Below are 14,147 nucleotides of genomic sequence, written 5' to 3'. Positions count from 1 at the left end.
TAAAATCATGATAGTTGTCTTTCTCAGTCTGACTTATTTCACTTAGCATAATACCCTCTAGACCCATCCATGTTGTTGTAAAGGGCAAGATCTCTCTTTCCTTTTTTTCTATAGAATTATAATTTAAGGCTCCTATAATTTATAAAATTATACATAATATATAGTTCAATAAAACTAAATAAAAAAAGCCAACTATTCTTCGTTTTAGTTTGTAATGATCTAAAAATACAAGGCCTACTCATGTTTTGATCGTTGACACTCAACTAAACAAAAAAGGAAGAACTGAATAGAGGAGTGTCTACCGGACAGGATGCCCAGTTGCACTGCCGACCTAGGCATTCAGTTTCGAGGACGTATTCACTGATCACTCCCAGTGCCTAGTCTGGAAAATAGTTTATATTTTAATCAGTTATTTCTAGAGCAATGAAATAGACAAATATATTGCAAGGAAAGTATTCAAAGGGAAAACAGAAAAGATTAGAGGTTTCAAATTAGATTTTCATCTTAAAACACCACATAAAAGAAATGCGTTTTTATATCCAGACCAGAATTTCTTAAGTTCTGTGATTTCAGCCTCGGGTTTTGTCACAAAGAACGCTGGACATAAATATGGCATGTCTCTCTATGAAAAATTAATCCATCAGGACAGCTGACATCACAGCAGGTCAGAAGTAACAGAGATAAAAGCCGTATCCATGCTACCTAAGTGAGAAAAGAATAGGTCCTGGGGAATTCCAGCTGAGACACTGTAGTACACACAGAAATAAAGGAAATTCATTGCAGGAAGAAGAAACATGGTCTGAGTAATATTAATGTGGTCACTACGACATAGCTACTCTCTGCTTAGCCAGCTGGATCCATTTGCTATACAAAAGAAAATTGGCTACTAAGATGATTTATTGAAGAAACCTGCTAGAATTACAGGAGCTGATGTTTTCCACTTCTCATTTCCAACTACATGCTATTTAGAGTCATTACGCCTTGGCACAACATCAAACCGTCTTTCAAGGTGCGAGGAGGAATGGGCACATCCCAGACGCTGGAAGATGTAAATCCCACGTAGGGAGGGAAATCCTATTATAAAAATTTCCTTGGGGCACCTGGGTCGCTCAGTGGGTTAAGCCTCTGTCTTTGGTTCAGGTCATGATCTCAGGGTCCTGGGATCGAGCCCCGCATCAGGCTCTCTGCTCAGCGGGGAACCTGCTTCTCCCCCCACCCCCTTGCCTGCCTCTCTGCCTGCTTGTGATCTCTGTCAAATTAAAAAAAAAAAAAAAATCTTTAAAATTTCCTTAGTGTTTCAAAACTTAACAGTGGTAGTCCTATTAAACTGTTCAGTTAATCTTGCAAACAAACTCTCAGAGTTAGAAGAAACCTTAGTTATCAGCTTTGTCAATCCCAATTTAATCTTTCTATCTGCTTTGTCTCTATTTGCAAATTTAATAAGTGGGTCCTTAATTGCTCCATTCAAGTCATTAATAAAATGTGTGGAATAGGCTAGAGCTGTGGACTTTCCTAATGAGAATACCCCTATTTGTGTCAACTTTGATCTGTGTATCTGCACATTTAAGTACTATTGCTTGATCAGTTACTAACTGACTCTTACCTGTCTGCTATTCTTTCCACATCCGGCAGGGCATTGGGGTCCCTGCTAGAGGCCTAGCTGAGGTCTTTTCGAATGAGACATTTCCTGTTCTAGAGTCTCTCTTTCTCTCTCTCTCTCTCTCTCTCTCACACACACACACACACACACACGGAGGCTGGTTTGGTAAGATATGTCCTTGGTCAGCAGTAGAGGACCCAGTAATTATGGACTCCTTCTCTGTGTTCAGAGCCACCCACTGTTATTAGGTAGATCTGGGTTCTGGTTTCAAAGAAGTCCAACTTAGGCTGGTTTTTCCTGAAACTACACTTGGAAACATTTATGGAAGACAGTAATAACATCAACTAACACTCATGGAGTGCCTGTTAGGTGCCTATACTGTGCCAAGCACTTTGCAAATACTAGCTCACTTAATTCTTACAACAACTTACTAAGTGAATACTATAATATCTGTTTACTCATTATTGTCTGTTGTTAGGCCTATTTATTTTTATTTTTAAAAAATATTTATATATTTGAGAAAGACAGAGCATGAGCAGGGGGGAGGAGGCAGAGTGAGTGGGAGAAGCAGACTCTGAGCCAAGCAGGGAGCCCAATGTGGGACTCCATCCCAGGACCCTGAGATCGTGATCTGAACCGAAGGCAGATGCTTAACCAACTGAGCCACCCAGGTGTCCCTGTTATGCCTATTTAAAGACAGAGAAACTGAAGTTGAAACTGTAACACATTTACTAACTTGTCCACAAAGCTAAAGTAGTAGAGCTGGGATTTGAACCCAGGATGTGCCCGGTCTTAGCCATTACCGCCCACTGCTTGCCAGGATACATAACTGAGAAAGAGGCATCAGAGAGGAAGTCAGATTTCATTATCCTGAATCATCATTTTTCTTCTTTTGGCCTCACCTTTTTTCTCTGTATAATGGCAGCATCTAGTCAAAAGATCTTTAAGATCCCTTGCTTTTTCATCATTCTTTCAGAGAATTTTCAAGGTTATTTTGACAAGTAGCAAGTAATAAATAAGAAGCATAAAGTATTTTATGCCCTTTAAAAATGTTCTTTTGGGGCACCTGGGTGGCTCAGTGGGTCAAAGCCTCTGCCTTTGGCTTAGGTCATGATCCCAGGGTCCTGGGATTGAGCCCTACATCCGGCTCTCTGCTCAATGGGGAGACTGCTCCGCCCCCCCCCGCCCTGCCTGCCTCTCTGTCTACTTGTGATCTCTGTCTGTCAAATAAGTAAAATCTTAAAAAAAAAATGATCTTTTAAGTTTAACTTCATCAGGACAACTGAGTATTTAAACCTCAATACTTCCACAAATACTTCCAAATCAACATGAATTGGCTGATTAGGATCATTCTAATTATGCAATTCTGAAGGGCTCTACATAACAAATAAAAGTACATTTGATTTGTGTACTCATTTAATTTTGGAGAGCGGCAGTAATAAAATAATAATATGATGTGGATAGGTAAAAAAATGTGCCCTAATACATAGCTACATACAGAGAGAAAGAAAAAAAGAAAAAAGCATGTATTATGTATCTGCCAACCAGCGTGATTAGACTCTGATCCTCTGTTCACTTTGACAGGATTCCACTCTATGTAGGCTATGGAATCTAATCATCCGGTTCATTTCCTTTTTTTGTTGCCTTGACACAATCTGCCCCAGAAGCCAGAGAACGTCACGGGAGCACCCAGGGCTGAGGCTAGCACCAGCAGGCTGCTCACTGAAGACCATCGCACCTGACATTCTACGACTCTGCTTGGACATGACAGTGTGTCCTGGACACTGACGTGTGGGGATGGGGACCAGACCAGCAAACACTACATGGGGGCTTGGAGACTGGTAAGGGAGATTTACAGATGGATTCTGGCTCAGAAGGTTTGAGTAAATTATTACTTCCATTTATATATTTGGTTTCAGTTTCACAGATTAAATTAGTGCAAAGTGGATTACTTACTGCAAAGCTACCATTAAACTTGTTTGTTACTTATTGAGGCTATAAAACAAGAGTAGTATTTTAGTGATTGGACTTATGACTCTCATCTGAACTACTCTTTATATGCAACAATTCCTTTATTTTGACTACACTTACTGTGATAATATCACATGAATGTTTAAAATAAATATATGGTAAAAAGGGGCTACTGAAAGCAGTAGCCAAATGATCAAAATGGCTTTGAAATGAATCTGTGTAGATGTTTAAGATATGCAAGTTCAGTAACGCAGTAATTGGCAAAAGTTAACCCAAGTCCTTTCATAAATTACATAGATAACATAATTAGCATTTCCAAGCCTATTGTATTTCCTCCCTGATAAGCTTTTCAAAATTCCATCTAGTTGGTTCCTTCAAATTATTATTATTATTATTATTATATTATTTAGAAGAGAGTTCTTTACATTAAGTAATAAAACAGTTTTAAGGAACGTTAACTTCCAACCACACTGGTGGGAATTTTCATACTGGCCTCTTCACATATGCTGGAAGAGATCACAAATTTATGACTGATCAAGATAAAAATCATCAAACTGAGTCCATTTCAGGGGGACTAGAAGAGTCTCCCTGCCCCTTTACTGAATATACCAAGATAATGTGGCTAATTTGAATTCTGTCTAAAAATCCTAGTTTTTGTCTAGAGTTTTGTGTTACTGATGTGAGGAGACCGTTATTCCTGAAATCCAAATACAGCACTTGTTTTGACGACTTCTTTTTTCATTTATTGGGCCACAGTAGCTACTATGGGACTTTTTTTTGGTGGTGGTGGGGATTTGTTTTTAATGAATTTAAAACACACCTGAATATCCCAAAGTACATAAAACAAAAGAAGAACAATAAAACACTACCCAGGGATGTACCGCTGAAATTAAAAAGGAAACAAAACAAACACCCTGCATTTTTTTTCTAGTGACCATATCATGAGCTGGGAAGGTCTGAGAAAATCTCCCACCCAACTGCCTAATTACATGGTAAAGGGCTAGAACATGTTTCTTGAATTGCAAAGAGGGAAAACTAGAATTAAAAAACAAACAAACAAAAAAACCAGCTTGTTTTTGCTGCACCAAGCCCTGGGTGCAATGAGCACAAAGGGATTACTATTTTTCACCTTGTCTCTGTTTAGATCATCTTTTGCTCCATCTAAATTCACTATCACAAGTACTTTCTGGTTTAAAGAGGGGGTGAGGGAGAACACAAGGAAATCCAGGCGCTCGGAAAGGACTGATTTCTTGTAGCTGTGATTCTCTGTGTCACCGTGTTAAGTCGTGCTGCTATTCTGAAACCAGGCACACAATTTCTCCCTCTTTGTAGCCTCCGAACACACCCACCATACAGAGGCAGCCGGGCGTGCATTCTGGATACACGCTGACACAGGTCTGGATGCAGACACATGGATAAGGAAGGAAGTGCGGCTTGACGGTACCATTGCCAGCACCTTCCTGAAATGCAGTTTTGACAAGATGAGGACATCCTCTTCTTCCTCACAAGTCCATTTCTAACGTTTTGCCAAAAATCTCTAGGAAAACCAGCCTTCAACACTGCATTATTGCAGGCTTTCCATCGGGAGCACTTTTTATACAGTGTTCTCTTTGATGACAAATCCCTTATGCTGGCTAACATGGCTTTTAAAAAAATTCTGTCCATAAAGACAATCACAAAGGCAAAGCAAACTGAATCTTTCTTGAAAAAACGGGAGGGAGATTTAATGAAGGAGGCAGGGTGCTGGCCTTTAGCGGCGGGAAGAGCAGTTGCTCCCAGTGAAGTCCTAAATGTGTACGGCTTGCTCAGTCCTGTGCTGGGTGCTACCAGAGGGGAAACACACACAGGTAGCGGCACTCCTGGGGAGTGAAGAAATAAAGAAGGCTGCAAGGTGACGCTACGATAGAGGGCAAGCGCATTTTCTTTCTTAGATTGCAATGACTCCTGGCAGCATTTAATGAGACACATTCCCATGCCAGGGAAAGGATCTGCAGTCATTTAGAAATGCAGTTAGTCCTACACCCTTTGCTTTCACACATCCATGGGGTGACGCCCCTCTCATTTAGGCTACTTTATATACGCTTTTCCGATATGAAATCATCCAAACTGCAGATGATCCTACCTTCCCAGCTCTTGTCATCACACAATGCAGTCAGGTCGAGCTCAGGCACTTGGGAGACGAAGCTCTCCCGCTGGTCGTCGGCATCTGGAGTCCTCTGCAGTTTGGTGTCAGGTACGCCGGGGTGCTCCTGAATCTTCATGGTGGGGGTCTGTAATGACAGCACAACGTCTCTGAGTAGCTACGGCTCACCAACACCCACAAACGTCTGCAGCAAGTCCACTCTTTCTGGGAGGAACCTCCCAGGCTGTGGCGGTGGCTGCACCCAGCACAGAAACCAAAATCATAGCCTGATGCCCCTGGATGCTAGCTGGCCACTGGCATGCAAATCGCCACCGTCCCTCTGTGCTCCTTTAACTTTTCTTCTGTGAGAAAGGCAAGAGGGTTTCCCAGAGCTGCTGCTCCTGGTAACTGCAAGCAGCTGACAGTCTTGATGGTGACTGATTGGGGCCGGGAAGGAGGGAAAGGAGTTTGTGTTTCCTTAAAGGAGTAGAGCTCTGCAGACCGTAAACAACAACAAAAATCCTGCAACTGCTGTTGCTAAGGCTGGAGAAGCACCATGGTGTCTCCTGCGTGCAGACTTCTTTGCCCCTTAGGTAAACAGTCCGGCAAGGCCCAGAGGCTGTGTACACGGACGCTCTCCTGTTGGCCCCCCAAGAGGCTTAGATCAATTAAGCGGGGCTAGCTGCACGTTCCCAGATTTCCTGTGGTTGTTTTCACCCCAAGTGTGGGGAGGACAGACTATTTATGGAGGAGCTCTGGGTATTAAAGCATTGTTGCGCAAATTCAAACAGCACAGGGGTTTGGCGGCTCATCTGGGCTAGCCGTAAGGAAGACAGACTCTGGAAGTAAGCCAAAATTACTTACTCTGGAAGTAAGCCAAAATTACTTACGGAGTGGGTTTTTTTTTTTTTTTTTTAAGAGTAAAAAGCCAAGAACTGGCAAGTCAGCAATGCATAATTTATATCTTACAAATATCCAACTGTCACTTGTTTTCCTACTATTCATCCAGTCTGAATATTAAATACTCGGCTACACTTGGCTTTGTTCCTTGGGGACACCTACTCCCAGGCGGGGATATCTGGGGGAGGGGAAAACTCTCTCCCAAAGGCTGCTATTTTAGCTACGTGATTTTATGCAAACAAAATTCGCATTGAAATTCATTCATTTTTTTCTTTGCTCTTTTGGCATCTTAAAAACCCAACCACTGTCACTTTCCCTTCTCTCCTAAGATTATAAACACAAGTATTTACTTACAAATATTCTTCTCAAGTAGTGCAGATCTGTACAAAAGATTTTCTTGGAGAATAACTCGAAATTCATTTTAGCAAATATAATAAAAGAAAAAAGAACCCAAACATGTGGAAATCATAAATGATTCCATTAATGCATGAGAAATGTTCTTCTGCTTAAAATAAGCACTGTTAAGACTACCAGCTACTTTTAATAGCTGTTCAACCCACTTTGATATCACCAGGGAATATTCTAGGGGCTTTTACTATTATATTTCCATAAAATGATACACGAGAACCGCTATTTTCTTCACCACATTGGGAATAAAATGAAATACCATCCATCAGTTTCTGATGAGCTACTAAAGTCAGATGGAAACGTCAGGTAAATCTGGGGCTTTAAGACACTTTCAAAATGCCACTTGTCTATTGGGGGAAAACCAGATTTGCATTTATGCCGTAAGAGTTATTTGTTCCTTGAGCTGAATCCTAAGTGGACCAGGGAGGAATGACCAAATCCGGACCTCAGCTCATTAAGAACTACAGAATCATGCAGAGTGCATGCGCGCACGCGTTAGAATATGCATTCAGCAAATAAACAGCTTCTCAGTAAAGATTTCTAACACTAATTCCACTTAGAGACATACAAAAAGGAAGACTGTAAGAAATACGATTCCGTGCAAGCACAGCACGCTGTTCCCGAGGAGCGTGTGCTGGCCTCCGACATGCACTACATGGGGACGTTCGCGGGTCCTGCGAACAAGCGGACCAGCATGGCTGACAGTTGCTGTGTTTGGCGCTCCGGCTGAGCTGCTTCACTTCGCTGAGCCTCCATTTCTTAATCTGGGAAATGGGCATGAACAATTCCAATCTAGCAAGGTTCCTTTGAAGAGCTGGGGAAAGGCATGCAAGGCCATTAGCACAGTGCCTGGAGCGCCAGGTACACACAGAGGCCCTCGGTCTCTTCATCATTTCTAGGCACCATGGGAAGATGAGGAAAGCACTGGCACATCTCCAAATGCCAGAGAGAGGTGCTGGTGATGAGACATGTTTCACAGCCATTCGAGGTAAACCATGCTACCTCGAGGAGGGGAGTTCTCAGCGCAGGATGAGGAAAGAGCCACTGGGGATTCCCGTCATGAGTCAGCAACAGCAATTCTGTTTTGGTGGCAGTGTGGGTGAGAGGGGTTGAGGAGAAGGAACAGGTGCAAAAACAGGCCCCCTGGGGTTCGCTGGTCACAGCAGGGGAGCGCAGGACAGAGGGACGGCAGGTATGAGGGTGTCGGGTGAGCAGACACTGGACTGAGAAAGGCCCTGTGTGCTCCGCTAAGTCTGGATTTTAGCCTGGAGTCGATAAGGGAAAGCCACGGAAGGATTTTAGAAACAGAGTAACAATGGTGAAATGTGTTTTCCAGGCTGAAGCCTTACAGATGGGAGTGAATGCTGGTGGGAAGACCTACAGGCCTAAGCATTGGGTTCTATAGGCAGCCTGTGTCCCTTCCCAATGCCAGACACTGGCTTTGCTTCCTTCCATGTCTGCGTCTGCTCAGGGCACTCAGAGTCCTGCAGTGCTTGACACGACACATGTAAAATTCTGAAACACACACACACACACACACACAAACACACACACAAACATGTACTGTCCATGATTGCTACATCTGTATTAGACCCATTACAAAGGAAACTGAGGTTGCAAAATTTTTTCTGCATCTGAATTAGTATCCATTTTAAAGAAAGCTAAAATTAGAAAATTAACTTTTTACCCTCCAAAATGCAGAGATTTCTTCATTCCTTCGACAACATGGGCTGGTGCACCCCCTCTGTGCTGGGCTCTGTGAGCCATGCAAGCTCCTTACACTGAGAGAGCTGACATTTTGTGGAAGAGTCTCAAGAATGCCCAGTGGGGTTCTAAGGACAGTTGACTGGGGGTGCAATACAACAATGGACCACCTTGTGAATTAGTGAACTGCCCTTCACAGTGCTGAGATGAAGTCAGCGAGTCAGGAATGTGGGAGAGAGAGACATTACTGCCCTGGAACAGACAACCCCTAAGATCCTATTATTCTAAAGAAGAGAATCAGGTCGAAACTCTATCAGTTTATTCAATAGTAATATATATCACACAATATATACTTACTACAGGGCCACTGTGTGCAAGAGATACAAAGATAATATTTATTCATTAATTCAGCTAATAATTTTTGCATACCTACCACATGCCAGCCAATTTTCTAAACACTGGGGATACTTGAGAGGACAAAATAAAGTCTGTCCTAACAAATCTTACAGGAAGTGACAGTAAGCAAAGAAAAAAAATGTCAGGTAGTGGCATGGACTATGGATAAAACTAAAGCAGAGTAAGAGAGGTGATGGAGGTGGGGGTCATGGTTTGCTATTTTCTATCCAGTGGTCAGGAAAGACCTTTCTTATGAGGTGACATATAAGCAGAGATAAGAAGGAAATGTGGGAGTGAACCTTCCATGGTAAGAGCATTCCAGGAAGAAGGAAAGCAAATGCAAAGGCCCTGAGGCATGGTCGATGTGTTTAAGGAACAGCAAAGAGATCAGTGTGTCTGGAGTCACCGTGTAAGGGTGTTTAGGATGTGCCACATAGAACAGGGTTATCACTCACACTGTAGACCTGTGTTAACCTACATAAGCTTCTGGACTTTCTGGCCTATTTCCCACACAGCAGGGGAAGGGTCTCTCCTACATAAACTGCACCAGCTTGCACAGCACAGACATGCGTGGCACAGCACTTGCCAGCACATCCACATGCCCACCTCCATCCTGCTGTGCTGTGATCAGTCCCTGAGGTTGGTCTTTCACTGGCCTGCTGCTCCTATAGGCCTGGTTCCCAATTTCTGGCCTCACTGGTCTCACCAGCACCTGACATGGTTGCCATTCCTAGGGATGCAGAGTGGGCTGCTGGTGTGGGCCCAGGGTTTCAGCGCATATGGGAGCTAGGGCTGCTGCTGCATGGCCACCCACGGTGAAGCTGTTCAGGGTCTGCAGCAATACATCAGCATTGAAACTACTCTTCCCTCGAACAGTTGTTAGCTTAGACTGGATGGGCCACCTCTCCAGATTGTCCCACCCTCTGTCCTCGTGCGCATCCTGTGGCGCTGTCCTTGTCTATTGCTTGTCTGCCGCTTCTCCTAGATCGTTCATGTTCAAATGTCAAAGACATTCTCAAGTACCAAAATATTTCTGGTTTCAATTTTTGTTGTTTACATGTTTTATGTCTTCAGGGAAATTGCAGAGTAAATGAATTACAGCAGTCCCCCTTCTCTGGGAGGTTACATTCCAAGACGCCTGGTAGATGCCAGAAACTGAGGACAGGGCAGAACCCAAGAGACACTCGGCTTTTTCCTATCCATACACACCTATGATAAAGTTTAATCTCCTACAAGTTAGTAAGTTAGGCACAGTGAGATAAACAGTAGCTACTACTAAATAGAACAATGATACTGTAATAGACGTTACATGAATGTGGTCTCTCGCCTCTCTGCTTGTGATGATGTGAGGTGATGAAATGCCAACAGGATGAGAAGAAGTGAGGGGAATGATGGATGCAGCACTGGGCTATGGTGACCTTCGGGTGGTATGTCAGAAGGACAATCATCTGCTTCTGGACCGGGATTGACTGTGGGTAACTAAGACCTCAGAAAGTAAAACCAACATGTAACAGGGGACTACTGCAATCTCATAGTTTCCAACTCAGAGATCCCTGGGCCATGAGGTCACACACCAGACCCCCGTCAAAAAGGTACCATATGGAAACACACTGCATATTCTCGGCTCTTAGGAGAGACAATGTGGTAGGGCAGATAGGGGACGGGTTTTCAAATCACAGAGTTTCAATACCAGCTGGTCAGCCGCAAGATCTTCAGTGAAAACATCTCTGTTCTTGGCATTCTTTCTTTGAAGCTTTTTTTCTGTCATGCAAGTGTAAGACTTCATAGAGTTGTTATGAAGATGAAATGAAAAACATGCCTAACAATGGCTCGCCCATAGTAACCGTGAAAAAAAAATGCGATTTCCAATTATTTAGTACCTCCCTCCCGCGTTCATTCATCTGCAAGTGTTTATTGGACACATGGGATTACAGGAATTAACAAGGTGTAGAAGGAAGAAATTGAACATACAAGTGCCCGTGACACGTGTGTTATAACAGAAAAAAGCAGGCCGCTAGGAAGCAAATACTCAGAGAGCTCACCCTGCCTGGGGCCTCAGGTGACAGCCTGTGTTCAGGTCAAGGAAACACTATAAGTCTATTAACCTGATTTTTGTCAAGACCTGCTCCCCCGTCTAATTGGACCTGGCTTTTCCAATCCTCAGACTTCATTGATCTTGCTCCTATTGGGACTTCAAATAGTTGGTGATTTTTTGCTCCATCTCTTCCTCCTCCCTGCACAGGATATAAAGAAGGAGCCTAAGAGAGTACCAGAGCCGGGAGCGATAGCAGAGAGTGCACTGTGCAATGCAGTTTGCACAGGAAGGAACCACACAGTGTTAATACGAGAACCGCATGGAACCATAAACATTTACTGTTTGGCCTGACAACAGAGGAAATTGGACATAACAGAGTTCCAAAATTCATGGGAATTCCAAAGCTTTAGTAGCCTTTAGAGAGTGGATGAAATGGGAAGTGAATCTAAACAAATAGAGCTTTTAAATTATTCTGGTTCTAACATTAAAACCAGTAACAAAATCCTAATGCTTCCATGGAACACAGCGAGGTTGCAGTAACACAGTGATCCATTTCATAAATACTTGTTGACAGGATATTTCAGAATTTACCTCAAACCTGCTCAAGGCAAATAAAAGCCTTAAGATGTTTGATGATTAATATTAATGCTCAGTCTTGATTGGAAAGCCTTGTCTTCTTTCTCTCTCTCCCTTCTTTTACTTTGTTTCGAAGCAGGATAGAAAAGGGAAATGGTCTTTTGTTTATTATGAATGTCTTATTTGTTATCAAAGGTATGCTTCTAAGCTCTTCTAAGCAGTAGGCTTAGAAAGCATAAAGAATGTAAAAATACTGCAAAAGAATTTAACACTTCATTAACCTTATACTTCTGACATAAAATGACCTCTCCCAGATAAGGTAATACCCTTCTAAGCACTTAATAGTTCTTATAGGTTTTGCTTTCTTAATAAAAAGATTAGATATAAGGTTACAGTTTTAATAGTCTGGATTTCATACAGAGGCATGAAATATTTCCACAATACAAAATAACTTACCAGAAGGAATCAAACCGAAGCATAAGATTTAAGCTCTACTGTAAACAGAACTTAAAAAATCTGTATTTTCAGTGATATCTTTTGGAATTTAGAAATTGTTAGTTTTAAGGACGACCTTTCTTCTGGATATTCCAGACATTCACTGAATTTAAAAAGAAATAAAAGAAAAATGACTGGACTCCAACATGTTCAGGGAATAGTACACTAGGCTATTACTTACACTAGCTCATTTCATACAGCCCAAAAGGGGTATTTTATTAAAATGCCCCCCTTTTAAAACAGTCAACAAAACCAAAAGATAATTGACAGAATGGGAGAAGATATTCACAAATGACATGTCAGATAAAAGCTAATATCCAAAATCTATAAAGAACTTATCAAACTCAACACCTAAAAAACAAATAATCCAATCAAGGAATAGGCAGAAGACATGAACAAACATTTCTGCAAAGAAGACATCCAGATGGCCAACAGACACATGAAAAGGTACTCAACATCACTCGGCATCAGGGAAATACAAATCAAAGCCACAGTGAGATACCACCTCAAACCAGCCAGAATGGCTAAAATTAACAAGTCAGGAAATGACAGATGTTGGCAAAGATAAGGAGAAAGGGGAACCATCCTACACTGTTGGTGGGAATGCAAGCTGGTGCAGCCACTCTGGAAAACAGCACTGAGGTTCCTCAAAAAGTTGAAAATAGAGCTACCCTATGACCCAGCAATTGCACTACTGGGCATTTACCCTAAAGATACAAATGTAGTGATCTGAAGGGACACCTGCACCCCAATGTTTATAACAGCAATGTCCACAATAGTCAAACTATGGAAAGAGCCTAGATGTCCATCAACAGATGAATGGATAAAGAAGACGTCATATATATATAATGGAATACTATGCAGCCATCAAAAGAAACGAAATCTTGTGTTTTGCAATGACATGGATAGAACTAGAGTGTGTTATGCTAAGCAAAATAAGTCAATCAAAGAAAGACAATTAGCATATGATGTCCCTGATATGAGGAATTTGAGAGGCGTGGGGGGGGGAAGGGAGGGGAAAATGAAACAAGATGGGATCGGGAGGGAGAAAAACCATAAGTGAATCTTAATCTCAGGAAACAAACTGAGGGTTGCTAGGGGTGGGGGGTTAGGGATAGGGTGGTTGGGTTATGGACATTGGGAAGAGTATGTGCTATGCTGAGTGCTATGAAATGTGTAAGACTGATGATTCACAAACATTTACCCCTGGGGCAAATAATACATTATATGTTAATAAAAAAAGTAAAACGCCCACCTTTTGTATATGTGCTGCCGAAGCGAGCACAAAAACGCCCACCTTTTGAAAACCTACCCACAGGAATGGTACTTTTTAAGTTTTGGCATTCTAAGGGATTCTTAACTTTTTTCCAATGGCCATCTGAGATCTCAGGCAGATTCCCCATTAGGTGATTAAAAAAATTAAAAAGATGTGCAACAAAGGGATAAACCCATGTTCACTTTTCAACATATGCATTCAAACGAAAACATATCTATGGACGCAAAATGCTTTTTTCAGAAATAAAGTCACAGTTGTGACTGCATTTACATTTGAGCTGCAGATTCTATGACCTGCCTCTCCCTGTCTGTGTGTTCCTCTAAGGAGCATCTCTGAGACTGGGCTTAATGTTCCACTTTCTCATGGAGATGCTAGTCAAAAGAAGAAAGACCACCTTTCCTCAATAGTTGGCATCTGTGGCCTTAATCTTACATGAATCTAAGAGCATATAAGGAAAATTTTAAAGGATGGTATTAATGAGGACCAACGATCTTTATGGAAAATGACACTGGGAAGAGCCATCCATGGTGAGCACGTAAACGCTGGCTTCTCAATCTGATGCCATAGGAGACGTGAAATAAAATACCAATTAGGCAGAATTCTAGGAGGGATAACTGAAGTCGAGACTTACTTTTCATCTCTGAAATTTAGGAATTATTGTGGC

At 42.1% G+C, this 14,147-nt stretch overlaps 1 protein-coding gene across 8 annotated transcripts in view; it reads right to left on the bottom strand.

Moving 5' to 3' along the window:
- FAM13A (family with sequence similarity 13 member A) overlaps window positions 1-14,147 on the bottom strand; it is a 364,348-nt gene that overhangs the window by 32,811 nt on the left and 317,390 nt on the right. For all 8 annotated transcript variants that reach the window (XM_045994271.1, XM_045994281.1, XM_045994291.1 and 5 more), the window contains one exon: window positions 5,694-5,841. In XM_045994271.1, coding sequence (XP_045850227.1) covers window positions 5,694-5,841 — 148 coding nt within the window. The remainder of the gene's footprint in view (window positions 1-5,693; window positions 5,842-14,147) is intronic.

Source organism: Meles meles, chromosome 2, assembly GCF_922984935.1.
Source record: "Meles meles chromosome 2, mMelMel3.1 paternal haplotype, whole genome shotgun sequence".
NCBI classification, from domain to species: domain Eukaryota; kingdom Metazoa; phylum Chordata; class Mammalia; order Carnivora; family Mustelidae; genus Meles; species Meles meles.
This window is presented reverse-complemented; position numbering and strand designations above follow the sequence as displayed.